The sequence below is a fragment of the Nerophis ophidion genome, linkage group LG22, assembly GCF_033978795.1.
Source record: "Nerophis ophidion isolate RoL-2023_Sa linkage group LG22, RoL_Noph_v1.0, whole genome shotgun sequence".
NCBI lineage: Eukaryota > Metazoa > Chordata > Actinopteri > Syngnathiformes > Syngnathidae > Nerophis > Nerophis ophidion.
This window is the reverse complement of record NC_084632.1, coordinates 16114178-16131951: the sequence shown is the minus strand read 5'-3', so window position 1 is coordinate 16131951 and position 17774 is coordinate 16114178. Positions and strand designations below refer to the sequence as shown.

General features: G+C 40.3%; 1 protein-coding gene across 10 annotated transcripts in view; it reads left to right on the top strand.

The window, feature by feature from the left end:
- ptprsa (protein tyrosine phosphatase receptor type Sa) overlaps positions 1 to 17774 on the top strand; it is a 701781-nt gene that overhangs the window by 640827 nt on the left and 43180 nt on the right. For all 10 annotated transcript variants that reach the window (XM_061883335.1, XM_061883337.1, XM_061883336.1 and 7 more), the window contains one exon: positions 8418 to 8703. In XM_061883335.1, coding sequence (XP_061739319.1) covers positions 8418 to 8703 — 286 coding nt within the window. The remainder of the gene's footprint in view (positions 1 to 8417; positions 8704 to 17774) is intronic.

Sequence of the window (17774 nt, the reverse complement as noted above, 5' to 3'; positions counted from 1 at the left end):
CTTAAAAATCAAATAAATTATCATCCACGAGTGAGGTCAACGAATATAGATCACACTGTAATTGTTTTAATGTATTTATACATGAGTGGTATTGACAGTGCACGACATTTGAAGTAGTACCTTATTCTCTTTTTTTACATACAATTGTTTGAGCAAAACAAAGTCAATAGTGCAGTCTAACTAAACAAAAAAATCTACAACTGATTGAAATCATTTGGTTTTTCCCTCAGTCTTCCTGGCTAGCTTAGCAATTAGCATGTCTCACTTATTCGGTATACAACGCGTTCAGCCATCTCCTCCAGTGATGATAATACTTGTAGAAAGAGAGCGGCTCCACATAGTGTATGGAGATACAAAAATAAATACAATGTACGCCAGAAGAAGTCAGAATTGAACCTAATTTATATCTATTGATCGTTGGTGGATCTATTGGCGTGTCCTTAATAAACCCATCCATTTCTACCGCTTATTCCCTTTGGAGTCACAGGGGGCGCTATCTCAACTACAATCGGGCGGAAAGCGGCGTACACCCTGGACAAGTCGCCATTTCATCGCAGGGCCCTAATAAACATATCTAGTCAAATATTGCACAAATTATTGTTAATAACCGACTTGTATTGTGTAGAGTTTCTTGCTCACATTAATTTGCAATCTTGGAAACAATACAAGTTGGGAAGCTAAATAACTGATTAGTACTAATTTTTAGTACCGTATTTTTCGGATTATAGGTCGCTCTGGGGTATAAGTCGCACGGGCCAAAAATGCATAATGAAGAAGGAAAAAAACATATATAAGTCGCACTAGATCAGGGGTCACCAACGCGGTGCCCGCGGGCACCAGGTAGCCCGTAAGGACCAGATGAGTAGCCCGCTGGCCTGTTCTAAAAATAGCTCAAATAGTAGCACTTACCAGTGAGCTGCCTCTATTTTGTTTAAATTGTATTTAATTACTAGCAAGCTGGTCTCGCTTTGCTCGACATTTTTAATTCTAAGAGAGACAAATCTCAAATAGAATTTAAAAATCCAAGAAAATATTTTAAAGACTTGGTCTTCGCGTGTTAAATACATTAATTTCTTTTTTTACTTTGCTTCCTATAACTTTCAGAAAGACAATTTTAGAGAATAATACAACTTTAAAAATGATTTTAGGATTTTCAAACACATATACATTTTTACCTTTTAAATTCCTTCCTCTTCTTTCCTGACAATTTAAATCAATGTTCAAGTATTTTTTTTTATATTATAAACAATAATAAGTACATTTTAATTTAATTATTCATTTTAGCTTCTTCAAACTTATTATGATTAAAATTCAAAACAATTATTCTGGCAAATCTATAAAATCTGTAGAATCAAATTTAAATCTTATTTCAAAGTGTTTTGAATTTCTCTTTTAAAAAAACATTTCTGGAAAAACTAGACAAAATAATGATTTGTCCTTGTTAGAAATATAGCTTGGTCCAATTTTATATATTATAACAAAGTGCAGATTGGATTTTAACCTATTTAAAACACGTCATCAAAATTCTAAAATTAGTCTTAATCAGGAAAAATTACTAATGATGTTCTATAAAAATTTCTTTTTTTTTTCAAAAATATTCAAATTAATTAGTTTTTTTCTTTATTTTTTCCAGTTGAATTTTGAATTTTAAAGAGTCGAAATTGAAGATAAACTATGTTTCAAAATTTAATTTTCATTTTTTTCGTGTTTTCTCCTCTTTGAAGCCGTTCATTAAGTGTTTTTTTCATCATTTATTCTCTACAAAACACCTTCCGTAAAAGGAAAAAAAATGTATATATATAGATTTATTTATTAAAGGTAAATTGAGCAAATTGGCTATTTCTGGCAATTTATTTAGGTGTGTATCAAACTGGTAGCCCTTTGCATTAATCAGTACCCAAGAAGTAGCTCTTGGTTTCAAAAAGGTTGGTGACCCCTGCACTAGAGTATAAGTCGCATTTTTGGGGAAATTTTTCACCAGTCCCTTACAAGTTTCTCGCTTACTCCAAACTTTCTTTCTGCTGCATATTTCACTACTTCCAGCTTGTAACCTGCAATATATGATTTCCTTTTCGGTGCCATTTTTGTTCAGCCCTTCTCAGTTTTTATAAGTTACCGCCAATCTTGAAATGATCAATTTTCATAGGTGCGGAAGTAGTAGCAGGTAGCCTCTTTTTATTCACAATGCACTTCTGCCAAGACTCGCCCCCTCGCCAAATTTTTATTGGTTGACGTGTGTGTTTGTGTGACCATTGCTGATATACGCCTAGTCTCGTACGTGAAGGAGATAAATAATATTATTTGATATTTTACGGTAATGCCGCAGTTCCATGATCGACTTTGTAGTTGTGTCATCGGATTTGCGGCCTCATGTTATGGACACTCGGGTGAAGAGAGGGGCGGAGCTTTCCACCGATCACCACCTGGTGGTGAGTTGGCTGCGATGGTGGGGGAGGATGCCGGACAGACCTGGGAGGCCCAAACGCATTGTGAGGGTCTGCTGGGAACGTCTGGCAGAGTCTCCTGTCAGAAAAAGTTTCAATTCCCACCTCCGGAAGAACTTTGAACATGTCACGAGGGAGGTGCTGGACATTGAGTCCGAGTGGACCATGTTCCGCACCTCTATTGTCGAGGCGGCAGATCGGAGCTGTGGCCGCAAGGTAGTTGGTGCCTGTCGGGGCGGCAATCCTAAAACCCCTTGGTGGACACCAGCGGTGAGGGATGCCGTCAAGCTGAAGAAGGAGTCCTATCGGGTCCTTTTGGCTCATAGGACTCCGGAGGCAGTGGACAGGTACCGACAGGCCAAGCGGTGTGCAGCTTCAGCGGTCGCGGAGGCAAAAACTCGGACATGGGAAGAGTTCGGGGAAGCCATGGAAAACGACTTCCGGACGGCTTCGAAGCGATTCTGGACCACCGTCCGCCGCCTCAGGAAGGGGAAGCAGTGCACTATCAACACCGTGTATGGTGCGGATGGTGTTCTGCTGACCTCGACTGCGGATGTTGTGGATAGGTGGAAGGAATACTTCGAAGACCTCCTCAATCCCACCAACACGTCTTCCTATGAGGAAGCAGTGCCTGGGGAATCTGTGGTGGACTCTCCTATTTCTGGGGCTGAGGTCGCTGAGGTAGTTAAAAAGCTCCTCGGTGGCAAGGCCCCAGGGGTGGACAAGATCCGCCCGGAGTTCCTTAAGGCTCTGGATGCTGTGGGGCTGTCTTGGTTGACAAGACTTTGCAGCATCGCGTGGACATCGGGGGCGGTACCCCTGGATTGGCAGACCGGGGTGGTGGTTCCTCTCTTTAAGAAGGGGGACCGGAGGGTGTGTTCCAACTATCGTGGGATCACACTCCTCAGCCTTCCCGGTAAGGTTTATTCAGGTGTACTGGAGAGGAGGCTACGTCGGATAGTCGAACCTCGGATTCAGGAGGAACAGTGTGGTTTTCGTCCTGCTCGTGGAACTGTGGACCAGCTCTATACTCTCGGCAGGGTTCTTGAGGGTGCATGGGAGTTTGCCCAACCAGTCTACATGTGCTTTGTGGACTTGGAGAAGGCATTCGACCGTGTCCCTCGGGAAGTCCTGTGGGGAGTGCTCAGAGAGTATGGGGTATCGGACTGTCTTATTGTGGCGGTCCGTTCCCTGTACGATCAGTGCAGAGCTTGGTCCGCATTGCCGGCAGTAAGTCGAACACATTTCCAGTGAGGGTTGGACTCCGCCAAGGCTGTCCTTTGTCACCCATTCTGTTCATAACTTTTATGGACAGAATTTCTAGGCGCAGTCAAGGCGTTGAGGGGTTCCGGTTTGGTAACCGCAGGATTAGGTCTCTGCTTTTTGCAGATGATGTGGTCCTGATGGCTTCATCTGACCGGGATCTTCAGCTCTCGCTGGATCGGTTCGCAGCCGAGTGTGAAGCGACCGGAATGAGAATCAGCACCTCCAAGTCCGAGTCCATGGTTCTCGCCCGGAAAAGGGTGGAGTGCCATCTCCGGGTTGGGGAGGAGACCCTGCCCCAAGTGGAGGAGTTCAAGTACCTAGGAGTCTTGTTCACGAGTGAGGGAAGAGTGGATCGTGAGATCGACAGGCGGATCGGTGCGGCGTCTTCAGTAATGCGGACGTTGTACCGATCCGTTGTGGTGAAGAAGGAGCTGAGCCGGAAGGCAAAGCTCTCAATTTACCGGTCGATCTACGTTCCCATCCTCACCTATGGTCATGAGCTTTGGGTCATGACCGAAAGGATAAGATCACGGGTACAAGCGGCCGAAATGAGTTTCCTCCGCCGTGTGGCGGGGCTCTCCCTTAGAGATAGGGTGAGAAGCTCTGCCATCCGGGAGGAACTCAAAGTAAAGCCGCTGCTCCTTCACATCGAGAGGAGCCAGATGAGGTGGTTCGGGCATCTGGTCAGGATGCCACCCGAACGCCTCCCTAGGGAGGTGTTTAGGGCACGTCCAACCGGTAGGAGGCCACGGGGAAGACCCAGGACACGTTGGGAAGACTATGTCTCCCGGCTGGCCTGGGAACGCCTCGGGATCCCCCGGGAAGAGCTAGACGAAGTGGCTGGGGAGAGGGAAGTCTGGGTTTCCCTGCTTAGGCTGTTGCCCCCGCGACCCGACCTCGGATAAGCGGAAGATGATGGATGGATGATGGATGGTAATGTGTTAATAATTTCACGTATAAATCGCACCACCTGCCAAACTATGAAAAAAATTGCGATTTATAATCCGAAAAATAAGATACCTTCCTGGGGAACAAGCAGCGTGTGTGAGTGTGATCTTTGCACCTTTAAAGAGACCTATTATGGAAAACCAACTTTTTTTACCTATCAGTACCTGCTGTTGTGCATTTGGGATCTGCATAAGTCCCGAACATTTAAATTCAAACCATGGAGTCATTACGGACATATTTGTAAAACAATCTTGCCTTCCTTCATACTTCCTCTAAATATATCCATACATGGTGGATTTTTACCCGAAGAGCATTGTAGTCCAACGCTGTCGTCAATAAGCTCATTATTTTCCCCTGACTGGCTGGTACATGCTCCTTCATCCTCCGCTGTTGCCATTTCTAACACAAAGTAGCATATCGTTCGAACTTAATCCGTCAGTTGACTAAGGAGTGCTAAAAACTACAACAAAAATGGTGAAGAAGAAAAAGAAGACGTACAGTAAATAAGACCGGCCACAAAACAGTGCATCCGGAAGAGAAAGCAGCTTGAAAACGTCCTGTAAAACATCATATATGCAAAATGTGGACAAAAAAAACCCTTGTGTTATCTACACCAGTGGTTCTCAACCTTTTTTCAGTGATGGATACCCTGTATAATTTTTTTTTTATTCAAGTACCCCCTAATCAGAGCAAAGCATTTTTGGTTGAAAAAAAGAGATAAAGAAGTAAAATACAGCACTATGTCATCAGTTTCTGGTTTATTAAATTGTATAACAGTGCAAAATATTGCTCATATGTAGTGGTCTTTCTTGAACTATTTGGGAAAAAAAGATATAAAAATAACTAAAAATTTGTTGAAAAATAAACAAGTGATTCAGTTATAAATAAATATTTCTACACATAGAAGTAATCATCAACTTAAAGTGCCCTCTTTGGGGATTGTAATAGAGATCCATCTGGATTCATGAACTTAATTCTAAACATTTCTTCACAAAAAAATAAATCTTTAACATCAATATTTAAGGAACAAGTCCACAAAAAACTATCTGTCAACACTGAATATTGCATTGTTGCATTTCTTTTCACAGTTTATGAACTTACATTCATATTTTGTTGAAATATTATTCGATAAATATATTTATGAAGAATTTTTGAATTGTTGCTATTTTTTAAAATATTTAAAAAAAATCTCACGTACCCCCATTTGAGAACCACTGATCTACACCACAAGGAAGGGTTTTCAGGCATGTGTAATTTCTGCGAAAACACGCAAATCCACGTTTTTGAACCGTCATATTTGCATCAGAATATTAACCTGACTCTCGCCAGATCCCTGTAGTTCACTGAGCTCCACACAAGGATCTGGGCTCGAGGGGAATGCAAACTCCTTCAAAACAGCCAAAAAATAATGAACCGATGAGGATTGCCGGGCAGGATTTCATAGATGTGACGTAGCGCCGAAGGGACTGTTTGATTCAAACAACAATGTCTCACACAGACACACACGAAATTATTCTCTTGATCACCCCCTGGGAGGTGAGGGGAGCAGTGAGCAGCACCAGTGGCCGCGCCCAGGAATCATTTTTGGTGATTTAACCCCCAATTCCAACCCTTGATGCTGAGTGCCAAGCAGTGAGGCAACAGGTCCCAATTTTATAGTTTTTGGTATGACTCAGCCGGGGTTTGAACTCGTAACCTACCCATCTCAGGGCGGACACTCTAACCACTAGGCCAGTGTTTTTCAACCTTTTTCGAGCCGAGGCACATTTTTTGCGTTGAAAAAACGCGGAAGCACACCACCAGCAGAAATCATTAAACATTACTTAGTTGACAGTAAAAAGTCGTCACAATTTTTGGATGTGACTTTAAAGCATAACCAAGCATGCATCACTATAGTTCTTGTCTCAAAGTAGGTGTACTGTCACCATCTGTCACATCACTCCCTGACTTATTTAGAGTTTTTTGCAGTTTTTCTGTGTGTAGTGTTTTAGTTCTTGTCTTGCACTCCTATTTTGGTGGCTTTTTCTCTTTTTTGGTATTTTCCTGTAGCACTTGAATGTCTTCCTTTGTGGGATATTTCCCGCATCTACTTTGTTTTAGTAATCAAGAACATTTCACTTGTTTTTATCCTTCTTTGTGGGGTACATTGTTAATCGTCATGTCATGTTCGGATGTACTTTGTGGACAGCGTCTTTGCTCCACAGTAAGTCTTTGCTGTCGTCCAGCATTCTTTTTTTGTTTACTTTGTAGCCAGTTCAGTTTTAGTTTCGTTCTGCATAGCCTTCTCTAAGCTTCAATGCCTTTTCTTAGGGGCACTCACCTTTTGTTTATTTTTGGTTTTAGCATTAGACATCTTTTTACCTGCACACTGCCTCCCGCTGTTCCCGATATTTACAAAGCAATTAGCTAGCGGCTGCCACCTACTGATATGGAATAGTATTACGCGGTTACTCTGCCGAGTTCTAGACAGCACCGACACTCAACAACAACAATTTTTTTGCATATTATAATTACTGGTTTGCAAAAAATATTTTGAACCCAAATAGGTGAAATAAAATAATCTCCCACGGCACACCAGACTGTATCTCTAGTGTTCCGCGGCACATCCATCCATCCATTTCCTACCGCTTATTCCCTTTCTGGGTCGCGGGGGGCGCTGGCGCCTATCTCAGCTACAATCGGGCGGAAGGCAGGGTACACCCTGGACAAGTCGCCACCTCATCGCACGGCCAACAAAGAGAGACAGAAAACATTCACACTCACATTCACACAGTGGTTGAAAAACACTGCAGTATGCGACTGAAATGCGAAAAAAGGGTTCCCATCATGCTTTTTGTGAGAAACTTCAATAACGAAACGTCTCAAAAACCACCATGTGAGAGCGCAAAAATGTTTTCGATATTTAAAAGGTTTTTTTGAAATATGGGTGTGTTTATTTCCGGTTTCTTATTGCGATATTGAAGTTGTGTGCATTTCTAGGGGCAATGGAAACACAGCTGGTACACATCCATTGTACCTTAAGCATTTTTTTCCCCAGCTTTATTTAGTTTTTTTCTTGAAAACAAACAAAAATACATGAAAATTAATTGCAGTGAAGCTGGTCATTTTGTTCATTTATTACGGATGATTTTAGACTACGTCCTCCTTTTCCTGCATGTGCGTTTATGCATGACATAATCTCTCCTTCTCAGATCTTTTTCCTCTCCGGTGATCACATCAGCTTTTCCTTCAAAGCAACACTTTTATTCTGCTCCCTTTCTCTGCACGTCTGTCTCTTGTTTCCCGGCGCCGTCAAAAAGACTCACCCTAATCCGATCCCATTTTTCATGTTTCTTCCTCTATTTTTTTTTTTTTTTTTGTACTTTAACAAATGATATTTCTCAAAAAGGCTTATTCAAAGCCTTCCTTTTTTTGTCAAGATAAGACGACCCGAGTCAGTCCAAAGCGTTGCGCCGTAAAACTGAAATGACAGCTTGCTTTGCTCCGTGTCGATGAAAAGTATTTCCTCCCTCAGCGTACACAACATTAGGTACACTTTGCACGGCGATAAAACGTAATGTGTTTGTTATTGTGGTTGTGACTTGAACTCCATCCCACTGAGTGGTATTTGTCATATTTCAATTTAATGTCTGTAATAAAAAAAAACACCTTGCCACACATCTGCTTATATTGTTAGAGTGCAAATAGGATAAGACCGTCACATCCAACAGGTAGAAAATTGAAATACTTCTTTTTGTCTTCTCCTCCTAACCTCGCCAGTGCCGGCGTCGGTCGGACAGGTTGTTTCATTGTAATCGACGCCATGCTGGAGCGGATCAAGCACGAGAAGACGGTGGACATTTACGGCCACGTGACGCTGATGCGCTCGCAACGGAACTACATGGTGCAGACGGAGGACCAGTACAGCTTCATACACGACGCCCTGCTGGAGGCGGTGGCCTGTGGCAACACGGAGGTGGCAGCTCGCAGCCTCTACTCCTACATCCAGAAGCTGGCCCAGGTGGAGAGCGGCGAGCACGTCACCGGCATGGAGCTGGAGTTCAAGGTACGGGGACGGGGCCGCGAAAAACCTTTCGATTGGCGTATAGGTTTACATGAACAGTAGGAGTTTATGCAATGAACGATAGTCGATTCATTCATAATTTATCCAAACGAAGAAAGTTATATAGCTCTTAAACAAACCCATTGGGACTTGTTTGCATTGGATAAAGAAGTACATCTATAACAGGGGTGTCCAAACTTTTTGACTGTGGGGCCACATTGCGCTAAAAAAATTTGTCCGGGGGCTGAAAGCCGACTGCATGCAAAGTAACCATTAATAAATGAATATATATATATATGCATATACATATATATATATATGTATATGGGCTTCACGGTGGAAGAGGGGTTAGTGCGTCTGCCTCAGAATACGAAGTTCACACCAAACAAGAATGACAAACACATTTCGGGAGAACATCCTCCCAGTAACAATATAAATGCAACACAACAAATACCCAGAATCCTTTGCACCCATGTCAATTTCTGACTATTTTATACACCCCGCTAGCAGCAAATCATGATTCTCACGTTGTGCGATTCAGAATCAATTTTCATATTTAAAAAAAATCAATTTTTTTAAACATTTTTTAATCAATCCAACAAAACAATACACGGCAATACCATAACAATGCAATCCAAAACCAAACCTGACCCAGCAACACTCAGAACTGCAATAAACAGAGCAATTGAGAGGAGACACAAACACGACACAGAACAAACCAAAAGTAGTGAAACAAAAATGAATATTATCAACAACAGTATCAATATTAGTTGTAATTTCAGCATAACAGTGATTAAAAATCCCTCATTGACATTATCATTAGAAAATTTATAAAAATAATAAAAAAGAACAATAGTGTCATAGTGGCTTACACTTCAATCATTCAATCAATGTTTATTTATATAGCCCCAAATCACAAATGTCTCAAAGGACTGCACTAATCATTACGACTACAACATCCTCGGAAGAACCCACAAAAGGGCAAGGAAAACTCACACCCAGTGGGCAGGGAGAATTCACATCCAGTGGGACGCCAGTGACAATGCTGACTATGAGAAACCTTGGAGAGGTCCTCAGATGTGGGCACCCCCCCCCCCTCACATCTGAGGTCTTGCTTGCACCTTTTGAACCCAGACTTTGCGGAATTCTACAGAACTCAGCAAGCACATTTGGAACCTAAAAGACAATAATGTTGAATATTCAATAACATGGCAAATTCTTGCATCCAGCACACTTTGCATCACATCTCATAAGCTTGACAACACACTGTGTCCAATGTTTTCACAAAGATAAAATAAGTCATATTTTTGGTTCGTTTAATAGTTAAAACAAATTTACATTATTTCAATCAGTTGATAAAACATTGTCCTTTACAATTATAAAAGCTTTTTAAAAAAATCTACTACTCTGCTAGCATGTCAGCAGACTGGGGTAGATCCTGCTGAAATCCTAGGTATTGAAAGACTACAGAATCTTTTTGAAACGGAAAAATATCGTTTTTGAATCAAGAATCGCGTTGAATCGAAAAAAATTATCGAATCGTGACCCCAAGAATCGATATTGAATTGAATCGTGGGACACCGAAAGATTTGCAGCCCTAATATATATATATATATATATATATATATATATATATATATATATATATATATATATATATATATGTGTATGTATATATATATATATATATATATATATATGTGTATATATATATGTGTGTATATATATATATATATATATATATATACACATATATATATATATATATATATATATATATATATATATATATATTTATATGTATATGTCTTGATTGGATTATCCAGAAAATTATTTCAATCAGTTGATAAAACATTGTCCTTTACAATTATGAAATCTTTTTAAAAAAAATCTACTACTCTGCTAGCATTTCAGCAGACTGGGGTAGATCCTGCTGAAATCCTATGTATTGAATGACTACAGAATCTTTTTGAACCGGAAAAATATCGTTTTTGAATCAAGAATCGCGTTGAATCGAAAAAAAATCGATATATTATCGAATCGTGAGCCCAAGAATCGATATTGAATCGAATCGTGAGCCCAAGAATCGATATTGAATCGAATCGTGGGACACCGAAAGATTTGCAGCCCTTATATATATATATATATGTGTGTGTATATATGTATATATATGTATATATGTATATATATATATATATATATATATGTATATGTCTTGATTGGATTATCCAGAAAATAGTGCTCGATACCGTGGTTGAGCGCAATATGTAGGTGTGGGAAAAATCACAAGACTACTTCATCTCTACAGAACTGTTTCATGAGGGGTTTCCTCAATCATCAGGAGATTTTAATGGAAGCATTCACATACAATGGTTTATATAATAACATCATCTGGTACAACCCCCCATTCAGCAAAAACGTATCAAACAATATCGGCCACAAGTTCCTCACTCTGATCGACAAACACTTCCCCAAAGGCAACACCCTAAAAAAATATTCAACAAGAACAACATTAAATTGAGCTACAGCTGTATGAATAACATACAACAAATAATTTCAAACCACAACAAAGCAATTGCAAAAGGACTACCTACCCCCAGACTAAACGACTCTGAAACCGATAAGGAATGTACAGTAACTGTCGCAAGAAACCTGATTGCCCTCTCAACGGGGGTTGCTTACAAACATCAGTCATTTACTAAGCAAAGGTAACACGCAAGGACATTAACACATCCGACACGTACGTAGGATTAACCGAAGGAGCGTTTAAAACCAGATGGAATAATCACAAGGCCTCCTTTAGAACCCAGACTTTGCGGAATTCTACAGAACTCAGCAAGCACATTTGGAACCTAAAAGACAATAATGTTGAATATTCAATAACATGGCAAATTCTTGCATCCAGCACACCTTACAACAGTGGTAATAAAAGATGCAACCTATGCTTAAAAGAGAAACTGTTTATTATATATCATCCAGACCTGTCATCCCTCAACAAGCGCAGCGAAATCATTTCAACATGCCGCCACAGACGGAAACACCTCCTAGGTAACACATGAGCCAATCACCAATTAAGCAAAGCGTTAGTTTTTTGGCAGGCTGTCTTTGCATTGGATAGACTCCACAGCAACTTTCCACACACAAATAAGACGGTGCCTGGAAACTCCTCCTAACAGTCAGTTGTGTAGAAACGTAACAGCTTGTATAACTTTTGGATCTATTTTAAGCAAATAGGGAGCAGGGGCAGCGCTGTTGCTGAAATGGCAGTAAATAAAAGGAAGAGGCAAGCGGGTGGCTCTTGTCATCCTCTCTTCGCCAGCCTGTCTCTCTAAACGTTTGCCATACTTGGTAGTGAGCTCTTCACTCATTGGCCGGCCATTTTTCCTGTATTTTTTTTATGAGCACCTCTTTATCCCAATGCCAAGTCAACAGATGATGCAAAAGCTCCAATCTATTTTTATAAAAGTATTTAACTTCTATTTTGAATGTTGGACACAACACGGTCTTTGTTGTGTATTTTACACTAATTGCCCATACAGATATTCTCAAGTGTTTGTTTTGTCCAGAACTTGATCCAACACGGTGGTGACGCTGTTAGAAATCCCCGGTATATAGAATCCTATCTGCCCTCCTTGAATTGCAAACACTATTACGCCCAAATTAGTCATCAACCCATGCGCCATCCATCATCATGGCCCCCCGCCAAGAAACAATAATCGTGCTGGTGTGTTTCCACCAAGTCACGCAGCGTCGTGATGGAATCACAATTTGTGTAACACGGGATAATGCTGAGCTGGTGTCTGGAGTTGAACGCCGATTAATAATGTTCTCTGTGCAGCCTATATTAAGTGGAGAGGTGTATACGAATGAGGCGAGGGCGGTACAATAGTAATTGAGGCGGATTGCTGTGGATGTCGCATGACAGAACAAAGGGACAACAGCACTTTAGCCTGGTGCTAAGAAGGGGATTTTAACATATATGACTTGGAACGGGACTGGCACTTATTTCACATGCAGATGCTTGCACACATACTTTTCAAACCGTTCTTCCTTAAAAGCAAAAAATCTTATTTTTACATTCTGCACAATGCAAGCAAAAACTAATCTTTGCACAATTTGGGCGTGTATAACAAGGTCTCTGCAGGTTTCAACGGGTCAAATTTAAGACTTTTTTTAAGACCAAGGCACCATTAATGCTGAAAGGTAAATACAGGTTTTGGAGCAACATATACTGCCATCTAAGCGCCGTCTTTTTCATGGACGCCCCTGCTTATTTCAGCAAGACAATGCCAAGCCACATTCAGCACGTGTTACAACAGCGTGGCTTTGTAAAAATAGAGTGAGAGTACTTTCCTGGCCCGCCTGCAGTCCAGACTTGTCTCCCGTCGAAAATGTGTGGCGCATTATTAAGCGTAAAATACAATAGCAGAAACCCCGGACTATTGAACAACTGAAGCTCTACATAAAACAAGAATGGGAAAAAATTCCACTTTCAAAGCTTCAACAATTAGTTTCCTCAGTTCCAAAACGTTTATTGAGTGTTGTTAAAAGAAAAGGTGATGTAACACAGTGGTGAACATGCCCTTTCCCAACTACTTTGGCACGTGTTACAGCCATGAAATGGTTAATCATTTGGCAAAAAAAATAAAGTTTATGAGTTTGAACATCAAATATCTTGTCTTTGTAGTGCATTCAATTGAATTTGGGTTTAAAAGGATTTTTCAAATTATTGTATTCTGTTTATATTTACATCTAACACAATTTCCCAACTCATATGAAACGGGGTTTGTAGTTTTTAAACAGTTTTTCCTTAAAAGCGAAAAATCATTTTTTTACATTCTTCACAATGGAAGCAAAAACTAATCTTTTGCACAATTCGGGCGACTATAACAAGGTCTCTGCAGGTTTCGACGGGTCAAATTTAAGACTTTTTCTTTAATACCATAATTAATATGAATGCACCATTGATGCTGAAAGGTACATACAGGTTTTGGAACAACATATGCTGCCATCTAAGCGCCGTCTTTTTCATGGACGCCCCTGCTTATTTCAGCAAGACAATGCCAAGCCACATTCAGCACGTGTTACAACAGCGTGGCTTTGTAAAAAAAAGAGTGCGAGTACTTTCCTGGCCCGCCTGCAATCCAGACCTGTCTCTCATCGAAAATGTGTGGCGCATAATGAAGCGTAAAATATGACAGTGCAGACCCCGGACTGTTGAACAACTGAAGCTCTACATAAAACAAGAATGGGAAAGAATTCCACTTTCAAAGCTTCAACAATTAGTTTCCTCAGTTCCAAAACGTTTATTGAGTGTTGTTAAAAGAAAAGGTGATGTAACACAGTGGTGAACATGCCCTTTCCCAACTACTTTGGCACGTGTTGCAGCCATGGAATGGTTAATTATTTGCAAAAAAAAATAAAGTTTGAGTTTGAACATCAAATATCTTGACTTTGTAATGCATTCAATTGAATTTGGGTTGAAAAGGATTTTTCAAATCATTGTATTCCGTTTATATTTACATCTAGCACAATTTCCCAACTCAAATGGTAACGGGGCTTGTAGTTTTGAAACCGTTCTTCCTTAAAAGCGAAAAATCCTATTTTTATATTCTGCACAATGGAAGCATAAACTAATCTTTGCACAATTCGGTCTCTGCAGGTTTCAACGGGTCAAATTTAAGACTTTTTTTTAATGAATATAATTCAAGACCGTTTCACATCCATACAGATAAAAAAGTACAAAGAAAATCACTGGCTGACTTGTCAACCTTGAGACCTCTGAATTTTGGAGATGTGGCGGAGGGAGTGGGGGTGGGTTTGGTGGTAGCAGGAGGTGTATATTGTAGCGTCCCGGAAGAGTTAGTGCTGCAAGGGGGTCTGGGTATTTGTTCTGTTGTGTTTATGTTGTGTTTCGGTGCGGATGTTCTCCCGAAATGTGTTTGTCATTCTTGTTTGGTGTGGATTCACAGTGTGGCGCGTATTTGTAACAGTATTAAAGTTGTTTATTCGGCCACCCTCAGAGTGACCTGTATGGCTGTTGACCAAGTATGCATTGCATTCATGTGTGTGTGTGTGTGTGTGTGTGTGTGTGTGTGTGTGTGTGTGTGTGTGTGTGTGTGTGTGTGTGTTAAAGCCGCATTTAATAAGTTTGTATGGAGGAAAAGCGAACATGACGACAGGTTGTAGAAGTCACTAAAGGCAATGCCTTTAAGGCACGCCCCCAATAGTATTGTCTCGGTGGAAATCGGAAGAAATTTGGGACAATGGTTGCCCCGGGAGATTTTCGGGAGGGGCACTGAAATTCGGGAGTCTCCCGGAAAAATCGGGAGGGTTAGCAGTAGGGGTGTGGGAAAAAATCGATTCGAATACGAATCGCGATTCTCATGTTGTGCGATTCAGAATCGATTCTCTTTTTCTTTTTAATTGATTTTTTTATTTTATTTTATGACATGCTAGCAGAGTTGTAGATTTTTTGTAAAAAGCTTTTATAATTGTAAAGGAAAACCAAAAATAGGACTTATTTTATCTTTGTGAAAACATTGGACACAGCGTGTTGTCAAGCTTATGAGATGCAATGCAAGTGTAAGCCACTGTGACACTATTGTTATTTTATATATATATATATATATATATATATATATATATATATATATATATATATATATATATATATATATATATAAATGATAATGTAAATGAGGGATTTTTAATCACTGCTATGCTGAAATTATAACTAATATTGATACTGTTGTTGATAATATTCATTTTTGTTTCACTACTTTTGGTTTGTTCTGTGTCGTGTTTGTGTCTCCTCTCAATTGCTCTGTTTATTGCAGTTCTGAGTGTTGCTGGGTCAGGTTTAGTTTTGGAATTGGATTGCATTGTTATGGTATTGCTGTGTATTGTTTTGTTGGATTGATAAAAAAAAATATCCCTCAAAAAATTGATTTTTTAAAAAACGAGAATCGATTCTGAATCGCACAACGTGAGAATCGCGATTCGTATTCGAATCGATTTTTTCCCACACTCCTACTGGTTGCCATCGTTTATATTAACAATGGTACCAGGTACCATGGTTTGGTAAAAAATCACATGATTTGGATGGCCTTACAAACATGTATGTATTTGAGGATCTGACCATAGTTAGCCAGTGTTAGCCCTAGTTTTTGACATGACACCAGCAAGTTAATCCTCGTTGTATAACATGCAGTGCACTGTGCTCACCATCCACGCCAACATATATAGTCGACTATAAATGGAAAGGAAGTGGCATGTGGGTCCAGAGATACCTTGGATGCTTCAGTACGCTGTTGCCAGCGTTGGCTCCGAGTTATGTACCCACAGCAGTGTTTGGTGATATAGCTGAAGGCCTCTCTAGTGCTGCCAGGCCACCTCGAGCCCATCCAGGTCCCTTTGTGGAACACTGATCAAAGGCAATGCTGAAGCAGGAGATGAAGGGATGGCCTGAATGAACTCCAAGTGACCAGGATGTGCTGATCCTACGGTGGGAATTGGGGAGGAAGATAGATTCTGTTCACCCAGTAATGTAACTCATCTCCAGGTGGCCAAGGAGAGGGTCAGGACACATCGGAGTGTTTTGACGTGTAATGAAACTCGGATGTTGAGCTTACATTCCTACCATCTTGTGTCAGGGGTTTCATCGTTTGTGTCTCTGGCACTTCTCAGAACTCAAATGAACTCTAAACATTTTGTAGGCAAACACTAACCAGAACGCTGATCTGCTGACACTCACCTTGGCACTGATCTGGTCACTGAACTCCTTAAGTCTTTGCCTAAGAAGCTACTCATAAAGTATGTAACGAGAAATGTCAGTCTTGTCTATAAGTGGGCATGTAAAAACATTTCTATGGGCATTTAGTTGTGTTTTGGTTAAAGTTAAAGTACCAATGATTGTCACACACACACTAGGTGTGGTGAAATTTGTCCTCTGCTTTTGACCCATCCCCTTGTTCACCCCCTGGGAGGTGAGGGGAGCAGTGAGCAGCAGCGGTGGCCGTGCCCGGGAATCTTTTTTGGTGATTTAACCCCCAATTCTAACCTTTGAATGTTGAGTGTCAAGCAGGGAGGTAATGGGTTCCATTTTTATAGTCTTTGGTATGACTCGGCCGCGGTTTGAACTCACAACCTACCGATCTCAGGGCGGACCACAAGGCCACTGAGTAGGTTCACTTGGCTAACGTTTATTTTCATTCCCTGGCTTACAAATGACCTGGATCGCCAGTATTGACTTTGATTAGGGTTTGTATTGCGACAATTAGATAGTGATTTAAAAAAAAAAATACTATATATTGTATACAAACAGTTGAACAATAACGGGTAAAAAACAAAGCATGAACCAATCAGTAATTGGGTGTGATTACAGCCTAGTTTTTCGTCTAGGGCAGGGATGCCCATTACGTCGATCGCGAGCTACCGGTCGCAATAAAAAAATAAACCTAAATGTATAAAAATGTGTATGGAAGCTGGACAAATAAGATGCCAAAAACTAACCACTTTCATGTGGTATTGGACAGAGAGGAGGACTTTTTTCTCCTCCATTCGAAAATGTGGAGGTTATCAGCACTACTGTCTGATTCCAAACAATGCAAGTCATCAGAATCAGGTAATACACCAACTTATATTCTTGTCTTCATGAAACAAAATAAATCTATATGTGTTAAACATGCTTGTGTTATCATTAAACACCTTTAACGTGTTAACAAAAACGTCTCTTTCATAAATAATTAAATGGAAATTATATATATGAATGAGGTAGATTCCTTTGACTCGGTCATTTGAAAAGTAGTTTGCCTGCAGAAAAAGTGTGGGCACGCCTGGTTTAGGGCGTTTCAATTGATTAATTTGATAACAAAAAAACTTAGATGTGTATTCTGTTACTTTAATTCATAGTTTAAATAATGAAACTAATAAAAGTGTATCAAATCTGGACTGGAACTTGAAATATGCTGTCATAGTTTCCTTACGGCCACTGCAATAGGGCGCACATGATTCTATTAATCAAACAAACTAATCGATAGATTACTTGGTAGGTCAAGTAATTGATCATTGAT